This window comes from Cololabis saira, chromosome 3 (assembly GCF_033807715.1).
Source record: "Cololabis saira isolate AMF1-May2022 chromosome 3, fColSai1.1, whole genome shotgun sequence".
Taxonomy (NCBI): domain Eukaryota; kingdom Metazoa; phylum Chordata; class Actinopteri; order Beloniformes; family Belonidae; genus Cololabis; species Cololabis saira.
In genome coordinates this window covers 40,273,473-40,296,622 of record NC_084589.1, presented here as the reverse complement: position 1 = coordinate 40,296,622, position 23,150 = coordinate 40,273,473, and the positions used below count along the sequence as shown (strand labels likewise).

Here is a 23,150-nt window from a genome sequence, read left to right as displayed (position 1 = left end):
CTCCTTCTCCCCTGCCTCATACATAAATAGCATGATGCAAAAGGGTGGAAGATACCCTCAGGCCGGGATTTCAAATCGGCTTAGCATCTCCTAAATCTTAACCTTAATCTTTATGGTGGAGTAGTTTCCATCTGACCCCAAATCACCATCACATCGTAAGTACTTTCACCCAGCAGTTCCTCAGTTGGGGTGTGGTGAAGCAGGTGGACCCATGAAGCACCTTTTCCTAACTGATTCAATTACTGAGAGATATTTTTTAACTTTAACATCTCCATATTATGTTTCAGGAATACTAGGAGAAATACTTAAAGGGGACCTATTATGGCATCTAATACCTATTTTAAACCGGCCTTGAATGTCTTAAAAACAAGCTTTTGATTGTTTTTGCTAAATAAATTAGACATTCAGCCTCCGAGCCATGTCTTTATCTTCCCATTCTCTAACCTCATTATCTATGCAGGATTCTGAGTGGGCGGGGCTATGATAATGAGGCTCTGTGCTGATTGGCTGCCTGAATGACGAGATACACCGCTACGGAAAAATGGCAGAAGCTCCGGCCGGCGGAGTTGTTGTTGTTGTTCCGGCCAGAGTTAATTGTGGGCGTTTCACGCATCGGAGGCCAACCGATGCAAATTGCATTTTGGTTACGTAACAAAAGGGAGCAGAATCTGAACGGCTCGTAGAAGCCACATCACACTGGACGGCTCATCCGGGCGGCTGTACAGACACTGCAGAATTTGGTTGCTTTCCTCCTTCTCTGAGTTGGCAGGCTGAGGGAAGACCAGTTTATATATGTTAAAGCAAGAGAAAACATGTTTTTCATAATAGGTCCCCTTTAAGTTAGAGCATTGATGAGGTTTATATTTCTGAAAAGAGGTTAATCTATCATTAGCATTGACCAACATATTATTAGCTGTATGATAACAGTCAGGTCATCAGCTCACGTTATCTGTGTGCATGTTTTTCATTAGTGTTGTTTATGGGATGCTCTACGCTGCTTTGGTGTCCTCCTCATCCATCCACATGTGGTGTATTTATGTGTTCTCCTTGAGCTTTCTCTCAAGCCGAATTTATAAAGTTTTCAGTGTGTTGGCACATAATTCAGCTCCCAGCTCCCGTAACGTGAACTGGAACCGTCATCGGGCGTGTTTGATTCTGACACACTGACCAGCTCAGGGTTCCTTATTGAATGTGCCTCCTTGGCGGAGGAAACAAAAAGAGAAAACTAGTAGAAAAACAACAGTAGAGGCTCCAAAATGAAGAAATTGAAACCCAATTTGTGGTGTTGCATAACTTTTCCTGATGATATACGTAAAAATGAGCAACCCTGTACAGAAGTCGCGGATGTCAAATTCACCTATGAGGTAGGGCTGTGCGATTAATCGATTTTAAATCTAAATCGGATTTATTAATCAAGACGATGTTAAAAAAAGGAAAATCGGAAAATCGATTTTCCTTTTTTGCAGCTGGCTGCATTACAGACAGAGCTCGTCTGGTCATCTTTGTTTGGTCAAGAAAATTGTAAATGTTGTCACTTTACTAAATTCAAGGAGGATTTACAGTATCTTTCAATTGCACTTCATTCCCAATAGGGAAATTTGTTTGCTATTTTTCTTTTAAAAATAAAGATAAAATATTTGAAACAATTTATTCCATTGTCTTTTGTAGTTTTACCAAAAAAATCGAAATCGAAAATCGGGTTTTCAGAGAAAGAAATCTGGATTTTATTTTTGTCCAAAATCGCCCAGCCCTACTATGAGGACCAACTAAAAATGGCTAAAAATGTTTGTTTCTGCTGTAAAGTTGAAAATGTTCATATTGGGAGTTTAGCGGTGAGTGACTTGCTTCCGTAGCCATCCAATAGTTTTCATCCGAGAAGCTGCGTGTTTCAGCACTTTATGTACATGCTGTGCAAATGTCTTTTGAAAAGCATATAAAAGAGGCTGTTTTGCATCTTGAAAAATATTTGTATTCACTTTGTCTTTTTAAATGGTTGATTTGAGGAATTGTGCCTGTTAGATAAACGGCTATAACCGAGTAATAGACAGTGTCACAAAGCATTAAAAACAAATGAAGGGTAAACAGCGAGTCCAAAGCTCCAAAATATGCCTGTCAACATCATTTATGTTTACACAGTGGGTGGTGTTCTTTTAAACATGTATTCAAACACAAACTCCAACCAGAATGTGCTGATTCAGGGAGGACTTGCGAGCTGAAACGCTTTACGTTTCTGTCAACAAACACTTGAGAAAGTAAGAAATTATCACTGTGAATTCCAAGGTGGTGACAAATAAATGCCTTTTTTAAATGTTGTTCCTCCTTTTTTTTGGAAAAAAAAAAGGAAAAAGCAGGTTTGATTCTTCAGAGAACAGGTAAGGAGAAGCCCGTGGAGTTGTTTTTCTTAAGCGTGATGGGTTTATTCATTCAGCATGCATTTCTCTGCAGCATCTCCCAGGTATGTTGCCGGTTGGCAGTTGCAGCCAGCGACCCGTGGCGACTGCATCAAAAGGCAGGTTTTGGGGTTTGGTCTGTGTACAGTTCACAGCGGTATCAAAACCTGGCAGCGTCTCTGTGATGACGAGATCGCAGGGAGCCGGACACAGCTGCCACATCTGGCTCTGTTTCATAAACGCATACAAGCAGCTCCACACCCCGTATAAGTGCGCAGCACATTTCTTTTTAATAAGTTCGGTTAGGGCTGGGCGATATGGACCAAAAGTCATATCTCGATATTTTCTAGCTAAATGGCGATACTCGATATATATCAATATTTTTTCTGTGCCATAATTGGGGTTTCCCCCAAAGCATTATAGCATAGCATCTCTGTTAGCTTCATTTTCTTCTGAGGCAAACCCTTAAAAAAACAGTCAGTTTTAATACAAAGCCTCGTGCCAAATGTCACACAGGTTCCTTTATTAACAGAGGTCTGCACAATATCCAAATGTATAAAACAAATGAAATAAAAATAAACTGCCTGCATATATAGAATAAAAATGCCTCTTGAATAAAATAAAACAAATATCTCTTTCCTGCATAACAATTAAATTAAAATACACTGTGCAATTAATACAATGTAGACAGTAACAGGCAGACTTTTCCACTGAGGTTGACAGTTGTGCAAATAACAAAACATTTGTGCAAATCTCAAATAAAACATTCAAGTCAATTTGTCACAAAATAAGCTATATCAAAATCATTAAAAAAAAATGTAAAAATAAAAATAATAAATATTAAATAAATATATAAAATATTATTTTTTTTTTAAATCGATATAAACGATATTGTCTCGTACCATATCGTGTTTGAAAATATACCGATATATATTAAAATCTCGATATATCGCCCAGCCCTAAGTTCTGTTAACGTTTGTGTGTTTGTTGATGTAATTTCCATTGTCCTGGTCAAACAAAGATTTCCCCTGCATGAGCTGCTGAATCCTCCGTGACGATGGAGGCGACACGGGCGGTGTGATCTGCATTGAAATGTAAAGGAGCGTGGGTTATGGGGCCCAGCTTCACGTGGCCTCTCCTGCTGTTGCTGTCTCCGCTGTGCTGTTTCCCTTCGCTCTGTGTGCTTGTCTGATGGAGCCTCCATCTCCCCAGTGTGTGCGTAGCTAATAGCCCTATTTCCCCTGTAATTGCAGCAGGTCAGACCCAAAGACAGCAGAAGCCTAGTGTCCCCCCTCTCCTCTCCATCTCCTTCCAGATTACAGGTAGGTGTTCTTAGTCTTGCTGATAACGAAGCCTTAGCCTCTTCCTTGATTTATGGCTCCCAGGTCCATTTTCTTTTCCCGTTTCCTCCTCTCTCCTCTTCTCCTGCCCTACTATATCCTTCTTTATTGTATCATCTGTCTTCAACTCAAACCTTTTCCCCCTTTACTACCCCTTTTTACTCTTTCCACTTGCCATTTCTTGTTCCTAACCCACCCTTCCCCATTCTTTATTTCATCTTCTCAATCATTTGTCCTCTCCTCCTTGTTTCCTCTCCTATCTTATCCTCTACTCATTATCCTCCTTTCCTTTTTTATTCCCATCCCCCCTCTGTTATCGCCATTCCCCTTTCTCTCCTTCAATATTTTGCTTCCTCCATCCTCCTCTCCTGTGTCTTCTGCTAATCCCTCCTCTCACCTTTCCTTATCTCCTCTAATCCTTGCCCTGTTTCCTTCCTTCCTTTTTTGAACATGACAGCGATTCATGCGCTAAATAAACCTAAAAGAATATTTTGAAATATTGACTTCAACGGCCCTTTAAAGGCTCTTGCAGCTGCTGTGATGCTTCAGATTTGTGTGTACAGAACATTCGTACTTCAGTGAGGTGACGAGCCCGGAGTCTAAGTGCTGTCGTCAAATCCAACAAAGGACCGAGCTCTGTTTCAACAAAGTTTTTTTTTGGATTTAAAAAGTTGGGATGAACAGTCAGAGCTTTGAAGAGACTGAGAAAAACTTTGTTCCTGCACAAACGGAATATGGAAAATGCGATCCGAGACGTTTCGCACCTCTGCAGACACTAAGCCACATTCACAAAGGGGATTTCTTTCTGCTGTTGTCAGTTTTATTCAGTAGGAAAACTAGCTCACTGGAGACTGCAGTACAAATGGACTAACATAGCAACAGGAAACCTCCCTTTATCACGCACAGACTGGTGCTCTGGTCCTCAGTTTTGTAGTCATTAGTGGGTTGATTTTAAAAGAGAGAAATTTATGAGAGGAATCAGAAACTCCTCAGTGTCCTCAGAAAATCACGATTCAGTTCTTTTAACAGTTCACCCACATGAATCCTTTCTTGTGGCCCTGAGGACGGGGATGGATGGATGGGTGTTGGTGGTGGTGGGGGTCGGCTGAAGGTCTTCTTCAACCCCAGCCTCCATTTCAACCCCAAGAAACCACATACAGGACTGTCTCAGAAAATTAGAATATTGTGATAAAGTCCTTTATTTTCTGTAATGCAAAAATGTCATACATTCTGGATCTCTCATTACAAATCAACTGAAATATTGCAAGCCTTTTATTTTTTTAATATTGCTGATCATGGCTTACAGCTTGAGAAAACTCAAATATCCTATCTCAAAAAATTAGAATATTCTGGGAATCTTAATCTTAAACTGTAAGCCATAATCATCAATATTAAAATAATAAAAGGCTTGCAATATTTCAGTTGATCTGTAATAAAACCAGAATGTATGACATTTTTGTTTTTTTAAAGGAGCTTGAGGCCGGATTGTGGCAAGATTTATGAAAAAAATCCGTATACATTTTAAGTTTTCTAGTAATAATGTCAGATGAAGCGTTCCAAACCCAAAAGAATGAGCCCTCTAGTGTATCTCTCCTTTGCCTTGAACAGGCTGTGTGCTGCAAAATGTGCTGCAATTCGGTCCTGAATTTCCCGCGCTGGGCTGCGGATGTGACGTCACATGACGCTGCATGTGCGTTCTCCCCGTTCTCCCGTGCCGGCTTCACTGTTGGCTGCAGTACCCCCAACGGCCGTCGTGGTGAAGGGTGGCGCTAGAGAGTCTCATTTCTTAAAAGGAGCCTCAAGCTCCTTTAATTGCATTACAGAAAATAAAGAACTTTATCACAATATTCTAATTTTCTGAGACAGTCCTGTATATCTGCTTGGTGGAGTTTATTTCTGCCTGTCATCTCAAGTTTGATATCTACACCAGATTATACGTTCTGAAACCAAGTGATACAAAAAGAAAAAACAATCATGACAAAAGTCATCTCGAGGCTCTTCAACAATACAGTTCATCTCGATCCAAAGTACTTCAATTAATACAAAGCCAATAAAACGGCAATCGTAATGATTGCGTTGCTAAGGAAACCAACAAACTGCATCACAACCTTGCTCTTTCCTGAGCCCGCGCCGGGCGACCGTGTCAGGGAAAACTCTCCTTTAACAGGAAGAAACCTCTGGCAGAACCAGGATGAGGAAGGGCGACCATCTGCCTCGACCGGTTGGGGGTTGAGAGGACAGGAAAGAGGACAGAAAAGCAACACCAACAGATCATGAGCACCTGCTGGGAAGAAGGAACACAGGTTAATAACAAACATAAGAGAGCAGAGTGAGCAGAGGTGCATCATGGGAGCTTTCCCTTATCGGTGGAGGCCTATAGCAGCATAGCTAAAGGATGTTTCAGGACACCTGACCGTTCCCTAAATAGGAAAAGTAGAGAGAGTGTCTGCTTCCCGGACAAACTGGCAGCTCGTTCCTGATAACTGAGGGTCCCGTTTTACTTTTAGAAACTCTAGGAGCCACAAGTGAGCCGGTCGTCTGAGAGCAAGTGCTCTGCTTGGAAAGTGTGGACCTATGAGCTCTTTAGGATGTGATGGAACTCAGTTTTATTTATTTTTTATTTTTTTCACCCTTGTCTGCATATATATTAATGGTTAATACCAAGTTTGGTAAAACTTTAAGCATATATATGCATTTTAATCTTTAATCTCTTTTTTTTTCTTCATGAGGCGCTTTTATATGTCAGGAGAAGAATTTAAAATCCTATTCTGGGTAACAGTGATCACACAAGAGGCCCTCTTTTGTTCTATTTATAAAGATTGTTTTTACTTTCTAATAATAATTTTAACCCTTGTACTGTCTTCGGGTCAAAATGACCTAATTCTCCTGTCCTTCTTTCCTCCTGCTCTCTCCTTCCTTCTCCCTTCCTCTTTTCTCCCTTTCTCCCTTCCTTCCTTCCTTCCTTCCTTCCTTCCTTCCTTCCTTCCTTCCTTCCTTCCTTCCTTCCTTCCTTCCTTCCTTCTTTCCTCCTGCTCTCTTCTTCCTTCTTTCCTCCTGCTCTCTTCTTCCTTCTCCCCTTCTTCTTTTCTCCCTTCCTTCTTTCCTTATTTCCTTCCTTCCTTCCTTCCTTCTTTCTTTTTTCCCTTCCTTCTTTCCTCCTGCTCTCTCCTTCCTTCTTCCCTTCCTCTTTCCTTCCTTCCTTCCTTCCTTCCTTCCTTCCTTCCTTCCTTCCTTCCTTCCTTCCTTCCTTCCTTCCTTCCTTCCTTCCTTCCTTCCTTCCTTCCTTCCTTCCTTCTTTCCTCCTGCTCTCTTCTTCCTTCTCCCCTTCTTCTTTTCTCCCTTCCTTCCTTCCTTCTTTCCTCCTGCTCTCTCCTTCCTTCCTTCCTTCCTTCCTTCCTTCCTTCCTTCCTTCCTTCCTTCCTTCCTTCCTTCCTTCCTTTCTTCCTTCCTTCCTTCCTTTCTTCCTTCCTTCCTTCCTTCCTTCTTTTCATTCTTCCTTCTTTCCTTCTTTCCTCCCTTCTTCTCTTCCTCCTTCCTTGACCTGAAGACAGCACAAGGGTTAAACGTTATGAAACTAACAGGAAAAAGCCTGTCATCTGTGGAGGCTGAGGCGCTGTAAGAAATAATGATTAAAAAGCACTCCAAGGGGGGATGACTTGGTGTCCTTTCTGCCAATCACATGGGGTCCCTGGTTGTTGCCTTGGCAGTGACATGCACTTCTCTCCTGCGTACTCGGTGCACGTGGTCGTAGATGTAGAGGCAGAGCTGCATCTGTCAGAGGAAGGAACTTCAGAATGGTCATCATACATAGCAGGATATTGTGTAAGCTTGTACAGTAGCAGCTGGTCTCTTGTGCCGGTGTCCAGGGTGATTATGTGTTCTTGTTGTTTTATTCTTGTAAACGATCTGTTCACTTTAAACTGGGTGTTGCTCAGTTGGAGATGGTCTAAATAGACTTAAAGCTAGACTTGGTTTGCTTTGCAGCGTATATATATATACATACAGTGGGGCAAAAAAGTATTTATTCAGCCACCAATTGTGCAAGTTCTCCCACTTAAAAAGATCAGAGGCCTGTAATTTTCATCATAGGTAACTTCAACTATGAGAGACAGAATGGGGGGAAAAATCCAGGAAATCACATTGTAGGATTTTTACTGAGTTAATTGGTAAATTCCTCGGTACAATAAGTATTTGGTCACCTACAAACAAGCAAGATTTCTGGCTTTCAGACCTGTAACTTCTTCTTTAAGAGGCTCCTCTGTCCTCCACTCGTTACCTGCATTAATGCACCTGTTTTACCTCATTATCAGTATAAAACACACCTGTCCACAACCTCAAACAGTCACACTCCAAACTCCACTATGACCAAGACCACAGATCTGTCAAAGGACGTGAGAAACTAAATTGTAGAGCTGCATCAGGCTGGGAAGACTGAATCTGCAATAGGTAAGCAGCTTTGTGTGAAGAAATCAACTGTGGGAGCAATTATTAGAAACTGGAAGACATTCAAGACCACTGATAATCTCCCTCCATCTGGGGCTCCACGCAAGATCTCACCCTGTGGGGGAAAAATGATCACAAGAACGGTGAGTAATATATACCTAGTAGATATACCTGTGATGGAAATTACAGGCCTCTCTTTTTAAATGGGAGAACTTGCACAACTGGTGTCTGACTAATTACTTTTTTGCCCCACTGTATATATGTATATTTGCGCAATTGAGATGAAAAAAAGCTGCCACCTGAGCTCCAAATCCAGGGTGCTTCTTCGTAACATATTAACAATATTGACATCGCTACCCTCATAATGACGATTCAAGCCAGTTTTGAGCAGCATTTCATGCTCACCTTCAACCCTCTGCATGGTTTAGTCCAAACAGTCTGTCTCATTTATAGGTCTATGAAATGAGGACGGGGTTCTTCCACCCGTAGGTCTCCATCCTAAGGATTGGGGGTTAAGTCATGCCCAATTTCTATCCCTAATATGTGAGGGATTGATTATTCATTAATAAAGCATTTGCAACCTTTATTACGTGAGCTGACTGACTGTTTGTATGGACCCGTAAACCTGAGTCACAAAAGAACTGCAAAATTAGTCTCACAGTTGTTGACAAGATCAAACCGTCCTCATATGCTGCCGAGATGAGCCTCACGCTTTCATCCTGCTGCGACAACACATTCCCTTTCAGCAGTTTTAAATTAAAATAAGACAAAAGATGCTCGCAGAGCAGGATATGATGGAGTGCAGCGGTGTCATGAGCTGATTAAAAACACCGACTCCCGAGCAGCTATGGCTTCAGAGAAATTGACCTAGTATTAAGTTGCCTATTATATACTTTTCACAAGAGCACTCTGCGAGAGTCAAACTTTGCATTTGTAGAAATAAAGTACACACAAGAGTGAGCCTTGTCCGGCATTAATGCCAGTCTCAGCCATGACTGGCTCACTGTCAAATAATGAAGTACTCATTACTTCATTCCCAGCCACAGGCTGGGATTGGTCCTTTTTTGAACTCTGTAATGTTTTCTTTAAATAAATGGGTTTTATACCCTCATACAGAGAGAACTGGTACATGAACACAACACAGAGTAAATGAAGTACGACTGTCGTAGGGAGAGTGTCTGACATCTGGTACATCTGATGCTGCTATTACTGTTCAACGCACATTCTTTTGTATTATTATTTAATATTTCTCATTAGATTCTATACATTTGTTAATTTTTTTAAACGCACTATAAATGTCAGAAATGTAGAATGATCCATAGCTGCAAAAGAAAAGAAAGGAAGCTGCAGGTTTCCAGGCAACATTCTGTCAAAATAGTGTATCATCTTTTCTTTTTTTTTTTCTTATACACATGAACACTCGTGCATCACAACTGTCCTGTAATATCCATCAAGCCTGGTTCAGGGCTGAACATGCCTGTTAGGACAGGGCTGGGATCAACATTCACACTTAGAACCTTCCCTGCCATAATATGAAGTGATTATCTTTGAGTTCCTGTCGTGGATATAAACATCAACACACCTCTTGCATGGGAGGCTAACTCCAGAGCATCAGTGCAGTCATCAAACACTTAATTTTGACGTTTCTCAATAGGACGATAATGAAATTACCATCTCACAGAATATGAAATGTCCATTTAATTGAATGAATGTCCTCAGGAGCATTGTTTCTGGTCTTAGCCGCCCGGTGTCTTGCAGACTTCAAGGTTTCTGGTAGGTATATGAATATTTGTACACCGTAATCTGTAAAGACGTGCGTGCGTTTGTGTGCTTTTTGTTTTGCATTTTTTGCCACTGCATAAAATGCAGCCTGTGAAATCTTTAAACATCCCTTTCAAATCCCTGGTTGTTCCCAACATTGAGGTTTTGAGGCACATTGGGATCTTTGGTGCCGACTTTTGAGATTGACAGATCTTGACTTTACATGTCGTCTGCAAATGTGAAATATTTAAATGATATTATATTCTCTATTTACGGGGCCGGAGTCTGTATCAGCTGCATTGTTGAATGCAATTTAAAGTGTCTTTTCCTTTCATATCATCCTAGTTGTTTGATTTTAAAAACTCAGTTCCTGAAATTGTTCCATTTTTATTTATGCCTTTAGTGATCGACTCCCCTTCCCTTTTGAAATAGCATTTTTCTGATTCATGTTTTTGCCCTGTTATCTGAGAAAATAGAGCTTTAGGAATGAAATGAATCTTGCTCTGCGGTATAAAATCAGATTTATAGACGTAGCTGTAAAGGCTTCCTCCGCGGTTGTGAAGCTGGGAAGGAAAAGGATCTTCAGAAGTGTCGGTGTGGAGCTCGGGGCAGATTGTTGAACCTGTCTGCTGAGTGATCAGGACTCGCTGTGAACCTCAAGGACGACCTGGAAGCATTGGCGCTGGTGAACCGGTGCTTGAAAGGAATCATTTCACATTGTGGAAAGCACACTTATTTGCTTTCTTGATGAGAAAAGAGAGAACCAGAATCAGGTTTCATATGCATTACCTTAAAAACATTTGAACTCAGTAGGACATTTTTCCCTTAAAATAAACATAATTTAGCTTCATAGTGTTGCAGAACTAGACGAGCTTCAACCTATGCTACAGCTACAGCAACTGAAGATCTTAGAGCATATTCAGTGGGATCAGTCTTGGCCAAAAACAAAGTAACGCCGGTTCTGTGTCTATGCATTTTTGTTCCATCTCCACGTCCTATTCCTGAATAAAGAGACAAAAGAGAGGACAAAAAAGCCCTGCAAGATTAAGTAGCACTCCTCTGAATTGACATTGCTCCCAGCATACAACTGAAATATGTATGCATGAATGTATTAAGTCAGTGTCTTCAGGAAGTCGGCACATCAAGTTTATTTATTGTGGCTGGGCTCAGCCGACGCATAGAGATGTATTTTGCACGGTTGTCACAGAGCCGTGCGTTGCACACTGATAGCATATCTGCTTCTTTATGCCAGCTCCTCAGTGGGAGTTCAAACAACCATGCAATTTACCAGAGCACATCAAGTAAAGTACTTTCTAAGTCCAACATGGAGAATAGATGAGGGAATGTAGATGCTAAATTAGACTTCATGGAATAAACATGAGCCAGGACAACATCCTTGTTCTCGCACACCTTTAGTGTTGTGTTGTTGCATCCCTTCTCCGTGTGTCTGTTGTGAGTCTGCAGGCAGAGCTCCACCATGCTTTATGTTGCTATCAAGGTGCTACACAAGATAATCACTGCTAATTTATCATTCTGACATGCTAACAGGGAGGCGATAAAGCAAACAAAGGAGTAGTACTGTCTACTTTATGGGCTTCTTTTTTTTTTATTCCCCCCACTGCAGTTCTCAGGTACTCTACAGGGATTTTAATGCCAGAAGGGAAAGTAAATAAGCCCCTTCCGCTAAAAATGTCTCACATTCAGCTTTATTTTCTTCCTCTGCTTATTTTGTGCCCCCTTTTGTGCGCAGCCTCCCGCCCGGTGGAGAACAGGCTGTGCGAGGGTCCGATCCCCAACAGATCCCAGCTGTGTCAAATCCCCTGTCCCATCGACTGCGAGGTGTCACCGTGGGCCGCGTGGGGGCCCTGCACCTTTGAAAACTGTAACGATCAGACCGGAAAGAAAGGTAAGCAGAAAAAAAAGGAAAAAAGCTGATTTGGATGCGTCACATAAAAGGGCTACAAGTAAATAAATTGACGTCACATAGATACATCTATACACAAATATGACAAAATCATGAAAAGCAAATATTTGATTCAAAAGAAATGTAAAAAGTCTATTTCTGGATGATGCAATAGTTGCATGTTTGACAAAATAAGGGGTTTTCTCTGCATGAAACAGATGTTGAACATGTGACGGTACAAAATCAAATGAACACATTCTTTGTCAAAATGTAAGAAGTGATGTCAGTCCAGCCATTACCTAAGATGATAAGTTAGGCAAGAGTTGAAGCTACAGTTGGATGGTTCTGGCCGCATTACTGCCATTTATTAAGTGGTTTAACACGATTTAAATCGGCGGCTATCTTTCACCAGCTCTCATGCCTAATGCTCTTCTAAATACGCCACCTCAGTGGTGGTGTTCCTTCCTAAGTAAGCAGAACATTAGTCACCATATTGCTCCAGATGAGAAAACTGAATGAAATATGTCTGGTTGCATCTTGTCAAAAACACCTCAGCAGAACAGCATGTCTAGGAACTGAGCTTGAGCTACATTTTAATTAGGTTTTCGTAGTCATTAAACATCACAATAGAGCAGGATGGGCAGATTGCGATTTATGGCAGCTAAAGCTCAAACCATGCGTGTGAGCCACGAAGAAGTCTTCACGTTCACCTCTCATATTAATGAGTTTCCGAACAACTGAGCCATGACCACATCCATCCATCCCTCCATCCATTTTCTATACCCGTTTTGTCCCGGGCAGGTCGGCAGTCCATCACAGGGTGCCACAACAACCCAACGTAATCATCAGTGGTGGAGCGAGAACTCAGGTCCACTCAGGATTTATTAAAGTGAAATGCCAGATGCCCGAAAGCAGTTAAATGTTGTTCCGTTGTAGCAAAAATAAACTGAAGTGATGGTCTGGTTGGTAATTTCATCTGTGGTGCCCAACCTATGGTTCAGGTTGCATTCAAAAGGTGACTCTTAAGTCACATGGCCATTAGTGGGAACTAACTAGTTACAGACATCACATGAACATGCATCATTATGAACCATGTACCAGATTGACGGCATACGGCAGATGTTTTAAGGTAAACAAGCTAAACCTTTTGAGGTTTTAAGCTTCTGCCTTAAATCAGTGCCATAGCGACGCCATCCGTATGCCGTCGCAGGGAGCGTCACCCGACACCCAGACGAACACTGCCACACAAATGAAAACAACCGTCGTTGCTTTACGTCTTAGCATTGCAGTTCCTGCTGCATACTTGTGGCTTCTACCTTTAACTGACCATTTAAAAACCTGATTTCACTGAAAGCACCACCTCACACAAGATCTGCTCAGTATCAAGGTTGCCGGATCTCACGAGGAAAAAAAATTAACTATTTTGATGTGGTTTAACAATTCACCTAAATTAATTTATTGCTACAGTTAATGAACAGGCGTGGCAAGTAATATGACGACCTGTGACCTCACAGTTTCTACTCAGTGACTACGTTTACATGCAGTCAAAATTCGGGTTATTGCTAATATTCCGGTTACTGAAATATTCGGAACATTCCGTTTACATGATAATTAATCATTTGGGATATCTCGATCAAACCAGCGACACGCGGAGAACATCATGACGCAATTCCCGTCATTTCCGCTTCTTCTTCCTGTAAACAAAGGCTGCTTCGCGCAACTTTTCGCTCACCTTTTAAATCTCACTATCCCCGTACTTTCTACCGTCTACAAATGCCAAAATGTTCATATCCTTCATTACATTTATGAAGTGATTAGTCTCCTCCTCACTCCAAAAGTGTGGCGTGGTCTTGCGTTTCGCCGTGTTTTAGAAGAACTTCCTGGACTCAAAAGACCAGGATTCTTTGCGAACAGAGCATGAGCAGAAAACAAATTCCTGTTCTGTTTGATGGGGATATTCCGTTTGGCGTTTACATGATCGAATATTCGGGTTTTAAAAGGAGTAACCCAGGGGTCACATTTGGGTTTTTAAAAACCGGAATATGAGCAAATTCAGGTTATTCAAAGGGGTTATTGGTGTTTACATGGCCGTGCAAATTCGGGTTATTGCCAATATTCGGGTTTTAAAAGGGTTATTGACTGCATGTAAACGCAGTCAGTGTTTCAACTCAAATAACCTACTCATAACACAACTAAATTAAACTCCATTAGGCCATTAATATTATTACAATTTAAAAATTAAAGATTACATTTATTATTATTTAAAAAAAAAGCCAAAAAAATGGAACCCGCTACTTCTGAAATTTGAAAGCAACTTCACAACAAAACAAGCCCAAAGTCTCTTATAATAAGCCACCCTGACAACGAGGCTCTGTTTGTGAAGGAAGGTCAGCTCCACAGTCTTCACTCCTGCACCACAGAACTCGCACCGCCAACCAGCGATTGATGGTTTGATTACAGAAAAGAGAAAATAATGCACTCATACTGCATCCATGAAGCTGTGAGACATTAAAGATACGTTTAAAGATACTTTTTTTTTAATCCAACTCTTAGTATCGGCCTGCTGAGTATGCCAAATGCTACGAAGCTAAACACATTTTCAGCTGTTAAAGATATACTACGTGCTGCTGATTTAAATTTGTCTGAAAAGAAACAAACATGACACCAGCAGGGTCTCAAGGGAATCTGAAAGTCTAATGACGTTAACTAGTGGAAATTAAATGTATTGCAGTAAAACATAAACCTCTATGTTGGAGTTCGGATGTATAAAAACAGGATAAAATGTTTAACCATAAAGTTGAAAAAGTGACTTATCAGTACCTCACATTAAGGTTTTTATTTTGTTTTTGTTTGCAGGTTTTAAAATGAGGAAAAGACTGATTACCAACAAGCCGACAGGCGGCCCGGCCAACTGCCCGCACCTGGTGGAGGCGGTGCCGTGTGACGAGCCCAGTTGTTACGAGTGGCAACTGGTCAGTCTGGATGAGTGCGTACCTGACGACGAGCAGCAGTGCGGTCCCGGCACTCAGCTGGCACAGGTCCAGTGTGTCAACAGCAATGGTGAGAGAATAAACTTACTGTTCAGTGGATGATCTCCTCGTGCTGAGAGACTGAGCAGATGGTGATGATGCTTCTCACTGCGGACGGTCTGTGCAAAAAACGAGCATCCCTCCTCAGAGATGTTAGTAGTTGACTGATCAAACCAGCTCCCATTGACTCGTTTTCTGACCCATTTGCATTAAAGAAGCAGAAGTCCATCCTTGCATATGATATCCTATTTTTTTTCATGGTCGCAACCTTCTGTGCCCTTGTGTGGTTTAGTACGTGAGGAGATTTCTATGGTATAATTGCTGGTTGCCATTTATCAGCTATGTGAGGAACCCTTCTCCCGACTCTCCCACCTCGACCCCTTCTTCCTTTTTTAATGCTTGCTTGATTCAGCTTTGCCATCCTTCTCACGCTGACTGTCTCATTACAGGCTTCCTCTCTGCACGCACAATTAAACCTCACTTGCACTAAATCAAATCAATCCTCTGTAGCCCCGAGTGGTGGAATAGCTTGTGCTCTGCTGCTCTAAATTTTACTGCCGCTCTTCATCACTGTACTCCTTTAATTTTAGGGTTTGTACTATAGGAATCATTTCCAGATGTCTTTTGTTTTCAGATGAGAATGTGTTTTAGATAAACTACATTTAGGTCCCTGAAGTGTTTAGACAATGAGAGTTTTTATAGCTTTGCATTTATACGCCACCACAATGAATTTGAAATGAAACAATATTCGCTCTAAAGGTGGACTAGCTTTCACACCGATGTGGCATTTACCGTTCAGGAAGTACGTCTGTTTTCAGGGGCTTAAAAAGATTTGGACCAAGTGGCATAATTGTAAATATGTAATGTAATTGTAAATAACCATCATTTTTAGTACTTGGATGCTTTGGATCCTGAGCTGTTCATGTCCTCCTTCATACTTTTCCTCGTCCCTTCATTCTGATACATGTTTATCTCGGTTTCATGTGTCCAGAGATTCTGATTCTGTAACGCGGGAGGCTCTTCTGGATGATTTCCAGCAAAGACTAGTCTAACGTTCGTGTTCACCTTCTGGTAAACCCTCTGTATTTACATTCTTGAGGACGTCTCTTTTTGACAACGATACACCAACCTCCTGCAGGGTCTTCTTGACTTCTGTTGATGTTGTGAAGGATTTTTCTAAATGATTCTGTTTAGTTGTCTTCCAGGCTTGTTGATGTTGTTGGGCTTACCAGTGTTTTCTTTCTATGTGAGAATAGTTTTCACTGTTGCTCATAGATTGATGTTTTTCTGTCTTATGATTGATGATATGACCTTCTTAATTAAATTCAATTTTATTTATATAGCGTCTAATACAACAAAAGTTGTCCCCAGATGCTTTCCAGAGACCCAGAACATGACGTTGACTTAAGTTTATTTGAGATCTCTTTGGACTTCTGATCGGTAGCTGCCAAGTGGACACTTGATACCGGATATTAACTCCAGAAAAGAGGAACTCCTGACCAATTAACTCCCCTTCAGTCCATTTTTAGACCTTGAAAATTGAAGTCTTTTAAATGTTTGAGATTCCTAAAGGCGTAAAACGCTGCATTTTGTGAACCATCTTGAATTAAAGCTGGAAGTAAACCTTTTTGATCAGATTGGTGGATGTGTTTCAGATCCATTGAATGGGTGTATAAAGGAACATTCATTAAAAAAATTAAGAAATAAAACTGACCTAAATGAATGATATGAAACAGCAAAGACTGCCATTCAGTCGTTTTTGTCTGATGAACTGTGGATTCTTATTTCTTTCATTTAATAATTTAATTCTCTTTCACAATTGTGTTCGCTGCGGGAGTTGAGTGAACATACTCTGCTGGATACTCCCCCGACGCTGCAGGTGGACCAGGACGACTCCTCCTGACTCTGGTTGATTGATCCCCATCACATTCAGTCCCACATCTGATGAAAATTGATTTGTTCTGTTTGGGGGTTTCGATCTGCTTCTTGCCTCAGTGATTTTTCACCGCAATGTTGGTTGTATCTTTTCTCTGAGTCATAAAAAACAACCAGGCCACACAGACAGGCCCCAGACAACAGGCAAGGTTGATACAAATGTTATTGAAACTGGCTATTGACATTCCCGATGCCGAGTGCATGCTCACTTGGGCAGGGAGCTATGTCTTCTCTGCAGACGGGGCGTACAGGTTTTCCTCATGTACTGGGTGTTCTGTACATTAATATGTCTCTTTTTGAGAGTCTTCAGAAACTGCTGGGGCCTCATGTCATTTTCTTATTTTCATGCTTTTCCCATTTCAATCATGATTGGTTCACTGCACTGCTAGTGACATCCAAACGTAAATATCAGCCACAGTGTGACTTTTGTTGGAGCTCTTCTTTCGGCTTGAAATTTCAATTCGGTCATGGAAAGGTTTACGTTTTCCTGGGTGTATGCATCCGCTTGGTTTGTGGCAGCACAGAGAAATATCTGGGTTAATATCATCCACTTAGAGCTACTACACGGAGCTCATCAATAACACATGAATGGTGTTAAAATTCAGGAATCCTGTGTGAATTTGAGCTCTTCCTTGTTCATTGCCCCCTTTTATTCTGGAGAGATCCCAGAGCCATGATCCAATTCGTATGAATATTTTATACATGATACATATTTTTTTCTAAGAAAATGCAATGTCAAAATGAAGAACTCAAAATGAAGAATATATGTGTGTATGACTAAATATGACATGGACGGAGAAACAGACATAGACGGACAGACAGGGAGAACTTTAACTCCAGGATCGACGTAGAAATATGAAACATGTTTCAAACATGCTAATTCAAGTTGCAGTCTGCGATTAAAATGTCAGCTTGTTGCAAACATCCCGCCGCTGCAGTTACCATTCCTCTCATTTAGAGCAGCATGAAGAAGCTCCAGACACTTTTTGAAAACAACAAGATTACTTTGTACGTATAAAAGAAGAGCAGCCTTTCTCATCAATTTGTTGTTGTCCCCAGTTGCAGCAAGTGACGGTTTTGAGCTGTTTACCGTTAGAACCCAATGACAAACGCTTCGAAAGGATCAGAGAAGAAGTGGCGAGTGCACAGTCGGGGGTCTTTCAGACAGTCGTTTCCATTTGTTTCTGTTGTGCAGAAAAGCTGCGGAGACGTTGCTTCAGCTGCTTTTCAGCTCGTACGTGCATCCAAAGCAGCCCTACATGACCCTCTATTAACAGCTCTGCTGCTGACCAGTCAAAGTTGTAACATTATTGAATTGGTAACTGTTGAGAGCGGCCAGGATTTATTGAGCACTAAAACTACTGGTGGGAACTGTGGTTCAATATATACTGGAACATTCAAGCTTTGACAAATAAAGTCAGAGCAGCAAAAATAACCAGTTTATCTTTCTTTAAATCAATCATATCTGGATATGCTAATATGTCATTCCTCTTGATAGGGGCATAAACATATCATGGAATATGTAAATAATGGACTCATTTTGAAGATAGAGTAGTACTGTGGCAAAAGTATATGAAACCATTGAAATGAATAAATTGGTTTGGAGATTTGGCTTTTACACCTAATTTTATGAAATATGGAATCATAATGAGACTGCTGATAAGAACCCTGCCTCAAAAACAGGATATCCCTGAAGACGCATGATCAAAAGTAGTTGATCTGCATGCAGTTTGAAAGGGATACGAAGTACTCTTGAGTATCTAGACATCCATCAGTCCACCGTTAGACAAGTTCTCTGTAAATAGAGACACTTAAATTCCTATGCTGCACTTCCTAAAAGTGGGCGCCCAGCCGATATGGCTCCAAAAGCGCCATGCAGAATCCTCAGGAATCCATGGGGGCTGTCAGAACCTCATGGAGATGCTGTGGAATGGCTGTGAGACGTTCACGCGTCCTGCAAACATGTTTTACATGAAGCAGTTCTGAAGAGAAGAGTGATCAAGAATTCCTCCTGAACGCCGATCTTGAGCTTCTGAAAGCGCATGCTTGATGTCGGCGCTGCCAAGGGAAGTTCAACCAGTTGTCAAGTCCAGTGGGTTCGCTTGCTCTTTCCTCCAGAGCTGTGATGTCAACATTGATCACATTTTTTTTTTTCCAACAATATCTTTATCTTTATTTGTTTTTTCAAAATCTTTCAAATAATACAAAAGTAAGAGTGTTCTTGCACAAAAGGAAACATCAAGGGCCGCTGAACTACTGCCCAGCAATCAAATCATATTTCTTACAACTCAGATATTTATAAGATATCATAAAGCAACACTCAATTTAGGTTTAAATGAGAAAAAGAAAGAGAAAAAGAAAGAAAAATAAAACCCAAAATAACAAATCAAAACAACAAAGGTTTCTCTGTTTTTGAAAGGTTAGCCCAAAGTATTTCACCATTCTGCTCAATCCAGAAATACAAACTCAAATATACAATTCACACAGTAAAGAAATCAAGTATCAAAAGAAAGGAAATTTAGGAACACTGCAGAGGATCACCAGTAGCTACGACTCATCCGCCTCACTCCCCAGACCGCTCAAATCCACACTCTCCATAAATTCCATAAACGGACCCCAAATGTCTTGAAACGATGACAGTTTACCCTTTATAATATAAGTGATCTTTTCCATAGGTAATGTCGTAGACAATTCCTTAATCCAGTTATGGAATTTTGGTTTACTGGTACTCTTCCATGAGAGTGCTATGACTCTTTTTGCAAGCAGTAAACACAAATCCAGGGCAGTGATTATTTTTCTAGACACATGGTGTCTATCAGGATATAACATTGATCACATTTTATTGCAAACTAATGCAGGACACCAGTTAAGTCCAAGGGGTTCCTATGCTTTTTCTTGCTTTTTCTGACTTTCCATATTTTAAACACATGAACATTTCCCTATTTCATAAAAAGAAAAGAAATCCTGTTTTTTTTTCGTATTAGAAAGATACACATTTCAATGTTACTTTATATTTAGTATTGCAGCCAACAACTTTATTGTCCTTCAGGTGAGCCGGTGGACAGAAACCTCTGCTCGTCGTCTTCGGCTCCAGAGCCTGCGTCCTGTGAGGTGCCTTGCTCAAGAGACTGCGTGCTCAGCGACTGGACGTCGTGGTCCACGTGCTCTCAGACGTGCTCCAGCAAGACCATCGAGGGCAAGCAGATGAGGACGCGCTCGATTCTGGCTTATAACGCCGGCGAAGGTGAGTGTTCACCTGCAGACAATCATCTGCACCGCCGCGTATGGAAATGAATGCAGATGAGGCGGCGCGTTGGCTTAGTCATGGCCTTTCAAGTCGCCCTTCGCTGTCACTCACTGAACGTCTGATTTCACACTCGTCTGCTCGTGCATTTGTCCTTATCTCACAGTCTGCTTATCTATCCCCGTGATTATTTCTGTTAGTCTGTCTCTCCGCACCTGACATTTACCTTTTTTTTTCATTTAAATAAATCTCTCAAGTCATTTCTCTGCACATTTCTTTTCCTACTCCGTGTCTGCTCCCTTATCTGTTTTTTTTTCTCCTGTCACCAAATGTTTACTGCGTCATGTCTGAGTGTGTGTGTGTTTTCCTCACAGTCACACAGATGGTTGTGGCGTGGATCACGGTGATGGAGGGTAACAGTTGTAGTAATTAATGACTGTTATTAGACACTTTAAGCATTTATGTATGTGTCTGCATGTGACAACATTTTAGTTTGAGTTTATAAGACGTGCATGTGATTGTAGAGCCTTTAGGGGTCACAAATAACTGATTTTGATTGATTCATCATGTTGTAATACAGACTGGTCTTGTAGGTCATGTGTGAAATAGCTTGTGTTATTAGTTATCACTCGTTCTGCTGTGGAATTAGTTTATGTAGTGCATAACTCACCTGTCACATTAACATATCTAACATCTGTCTTTATCAAAGGTCTGACACGGGTGCCGAAGTTTCCAGAACTTCTCGGTAAATCTCCGACTCTAGACTAGATGTGGTGTAGTTGTAGCTTTAGAACGGTTGGAGAGATTTCCATAAAACAAGGCTTTGCTGACACACATTTTTATGAACACACGTACTGAAGAATAACGTCTGAAAGGAGCTTTTCCTCCCCTCCGCGAGTTCCCCCTGCAGAGATGATTATCTGCTTAGATTCTGAGCTCACTGGCAGATTTTGCAGCTTCAATGTCGCATATTAATGAAGGGAAAAAGTAAAGACGACAGGGAACTCTTAAAACCGAGGCAGTCAAGGTTCACACTGGAAAGCAAATCCAAATGTTTGCATAGGACCCTGTTAATTAAATCACGAATAAGCTAATTGAAGGCTTATTTAGTATAACTGCTTATTGAGTGGTGACTTCAGAGGGATGTGGAGAACTCAAGTGTCTTACTGTTTTGCTGAATGATATTCTGGACACATGTTAAGTGGAGGTTTTTTACCATTGATCATGCAAATGCTAAAACAAGCAAAACTTCCAATTTTGTTGTATTATTGTATATTAGGGATGGGCGGTATGGACTAAAAAATGTATCACGATAATTTCTGGCATTTACCCCGATAACGATAAAAATGACGATTAAAAAAAAAAAAACAATTAAACTCCACCTTTTCAACTATAAATCTATCTTGCTCTCGGAAACACAAAAACGTCATCAACGGGAATCTTTCTTTCTTTCTTTCTTTCTTTCTTTCTTTCTTTCTTTCTTTCTTTCTTTCTTTCTTTCTTTTTTTCTTTCTTTCTTTCTTTCTTTCTTTCTTTCTTTCTTTCTTTCTGTACGTTGTGCGTGGATTTAACGCAGAACACAAAAACATCATCATTATCGTTTTTACCGCGAGATGATAAATTCTTATCCTGAGGAATTTTTTTGACGGTATATCGTGAACGGTAAAGTATCGCCCATTCCTATTGTATATACAACAAAATATCTTGCAATGGCAGCAAAAATGTATTCATTTACTACAGTATGTAAGAAAAAGAAAAGTGTGGGCAGTTTCCTGGTAAACATCAGGTCAGACACTGTTTTCCTTCCCCACTTGTATATCCTCCATCATCACGCCCGGCTTGGCTATAACACAGAGTGTGCAATTCCATACGACTGCAATGTTTCCAGAGAGCTGCTCCTCATTTCCTCCGGCTCAGGCTCAATTGAGACGCCGTGTCACATTAGTGTTGACACTATTACCACCGTGTTGTTAGTCAGCTAAGCTTGCGTGGCACAGTCGGCTGCAGAGAAGTCAATCTCGGGAACCATTACCGTTGTTTGAGCTTGGCACAGGTGTGTGTACATCCGGGCCTATTTAGGAGCTGCGCCTCTGTCAGCTTCAGCAAACAACTACAAGCACAGAGGACCTGCTTGTAGTCGTGCTACGCCTCCCAGTCTTTGCAGCTTGTCTGTTATTACTCTAAAGAGGACAGAGCTCTTTCAGTTCACTGTCCGAACAATTGACTGGCTGCTGCCTCCCAAGAGAAATGAGAGAAAATGGACACAATGAAGGACAGTATCTGTAGGAATGGGGGAAACAATTGATGGAAGTTGCACACATAAAAATCTGGGTTCAGTGAGCGAAACAACCGAAAACAAATTCCCTGTCTGGCATGTTCATACTTGGCCAATAAAGCTTACTGTATTCTATTAAAATAGTGAATTAAGTCTCACCAAAGGACTTAAACTTTAAAACCCAGATTATATATTTTTTTAAAGCAGATATTTGGAATAATATTGTCCTCTTGTATTTGTATTTTCTATAATCAAACATAAAAAGGTTCAATGCTGTAAATGTGCTGATATTTATTGAATAATAATGCTACTTTATGTGCAGTTTTGTAGCAAAAGTAATCAGAAGGATCCTTTTCCTCGGTGCTGAGGTCGTATACTGTCTCTATAATTCATGCTTCCAAAGTCGGGATCATCCTGATTTTAGGTCACATCCAATAAAAGTTAAGAGGCTCAAATGCCAAAGGCACAACAGGATAATGGGAGAGAGATTCCTGCCAGTGAAAGTTCAGCCTACAGAAACACAATTCCTTGTCATTAAGAATATCTCAGCTGCAGTGATGATGGAAAAATGTGAAGAAAGATAAGCAGCTGAGACTTCATCAAATTACTGCTGCTCATAAATCCGGTAGCCACTTCCAGATTGAGAAAAACCCGAGGCTCAGAGTTGAACTTCAAGAAAACAAATCCTCATTTCTTTCTTCCTCATTTCTGTTCTTTTTTTTTTAGCTTAACCCATTGCCTAATTAGAAAATAATTTTCTCCATGTTTAATCCCTCATGGTTATTAGTTACAAAGTGCTGCAGCTGGCTGTATTTTCATTAAACAGACTA

At 40.9% G+C, this 23,150-nt stretch overlaps 1 protein-coding gene across 12 annotated transcripts in view; it reads left to right on the top strand.

Moving 5' to 3' along the window:
• Window positions 1-23,150, top strand: part of thsd7ab (thrombospondin, type I, domain containing 7Ab) — a 209,447-nt gene that overhangs the window by 98,816 nt on the left and 87,481 nt on the right. For 4 of the 12 annotated variants that reach the window (XR_009782169.1, XR_009782168.1, XM_061717499.1 and 1 more), the window contains exons 5-10: window positions 3,644-3,712; window positions 11,685-11,840; window positions 14,694-14,897; window positions 19,851-20,045; window positions 20,420-20,458; window positions 20,755-20,790. Coding sequence is in view for 5 of the 12 variants with exons in the window: in XM_061717499.1 (XP_061573483.1) it covers window positions 3,644-3,712; window positions 11,685-11,840; window positions 14,694-14,897; window positions 19,851-20,045; window positions 20,420-20,458; window positions 20,755-20,790 (699 nt within the window). In the remaining 7 variants the exon portion in view is untranslated. The remainder of the gene's footprint in view (window positions 1-3,643; window positions 3,713-11,684; window positions 11,841-14,693; window positions 14,898-19,850; window positions 20,046-20,419; window positions 20,459-20,754; window positions 20,791-23,150) is intronic. The other 8 variants (XR_009782173.1, XM_061717502.1, XR_009782172.1 and 5 more) reach the window with 5 other exon arrangements.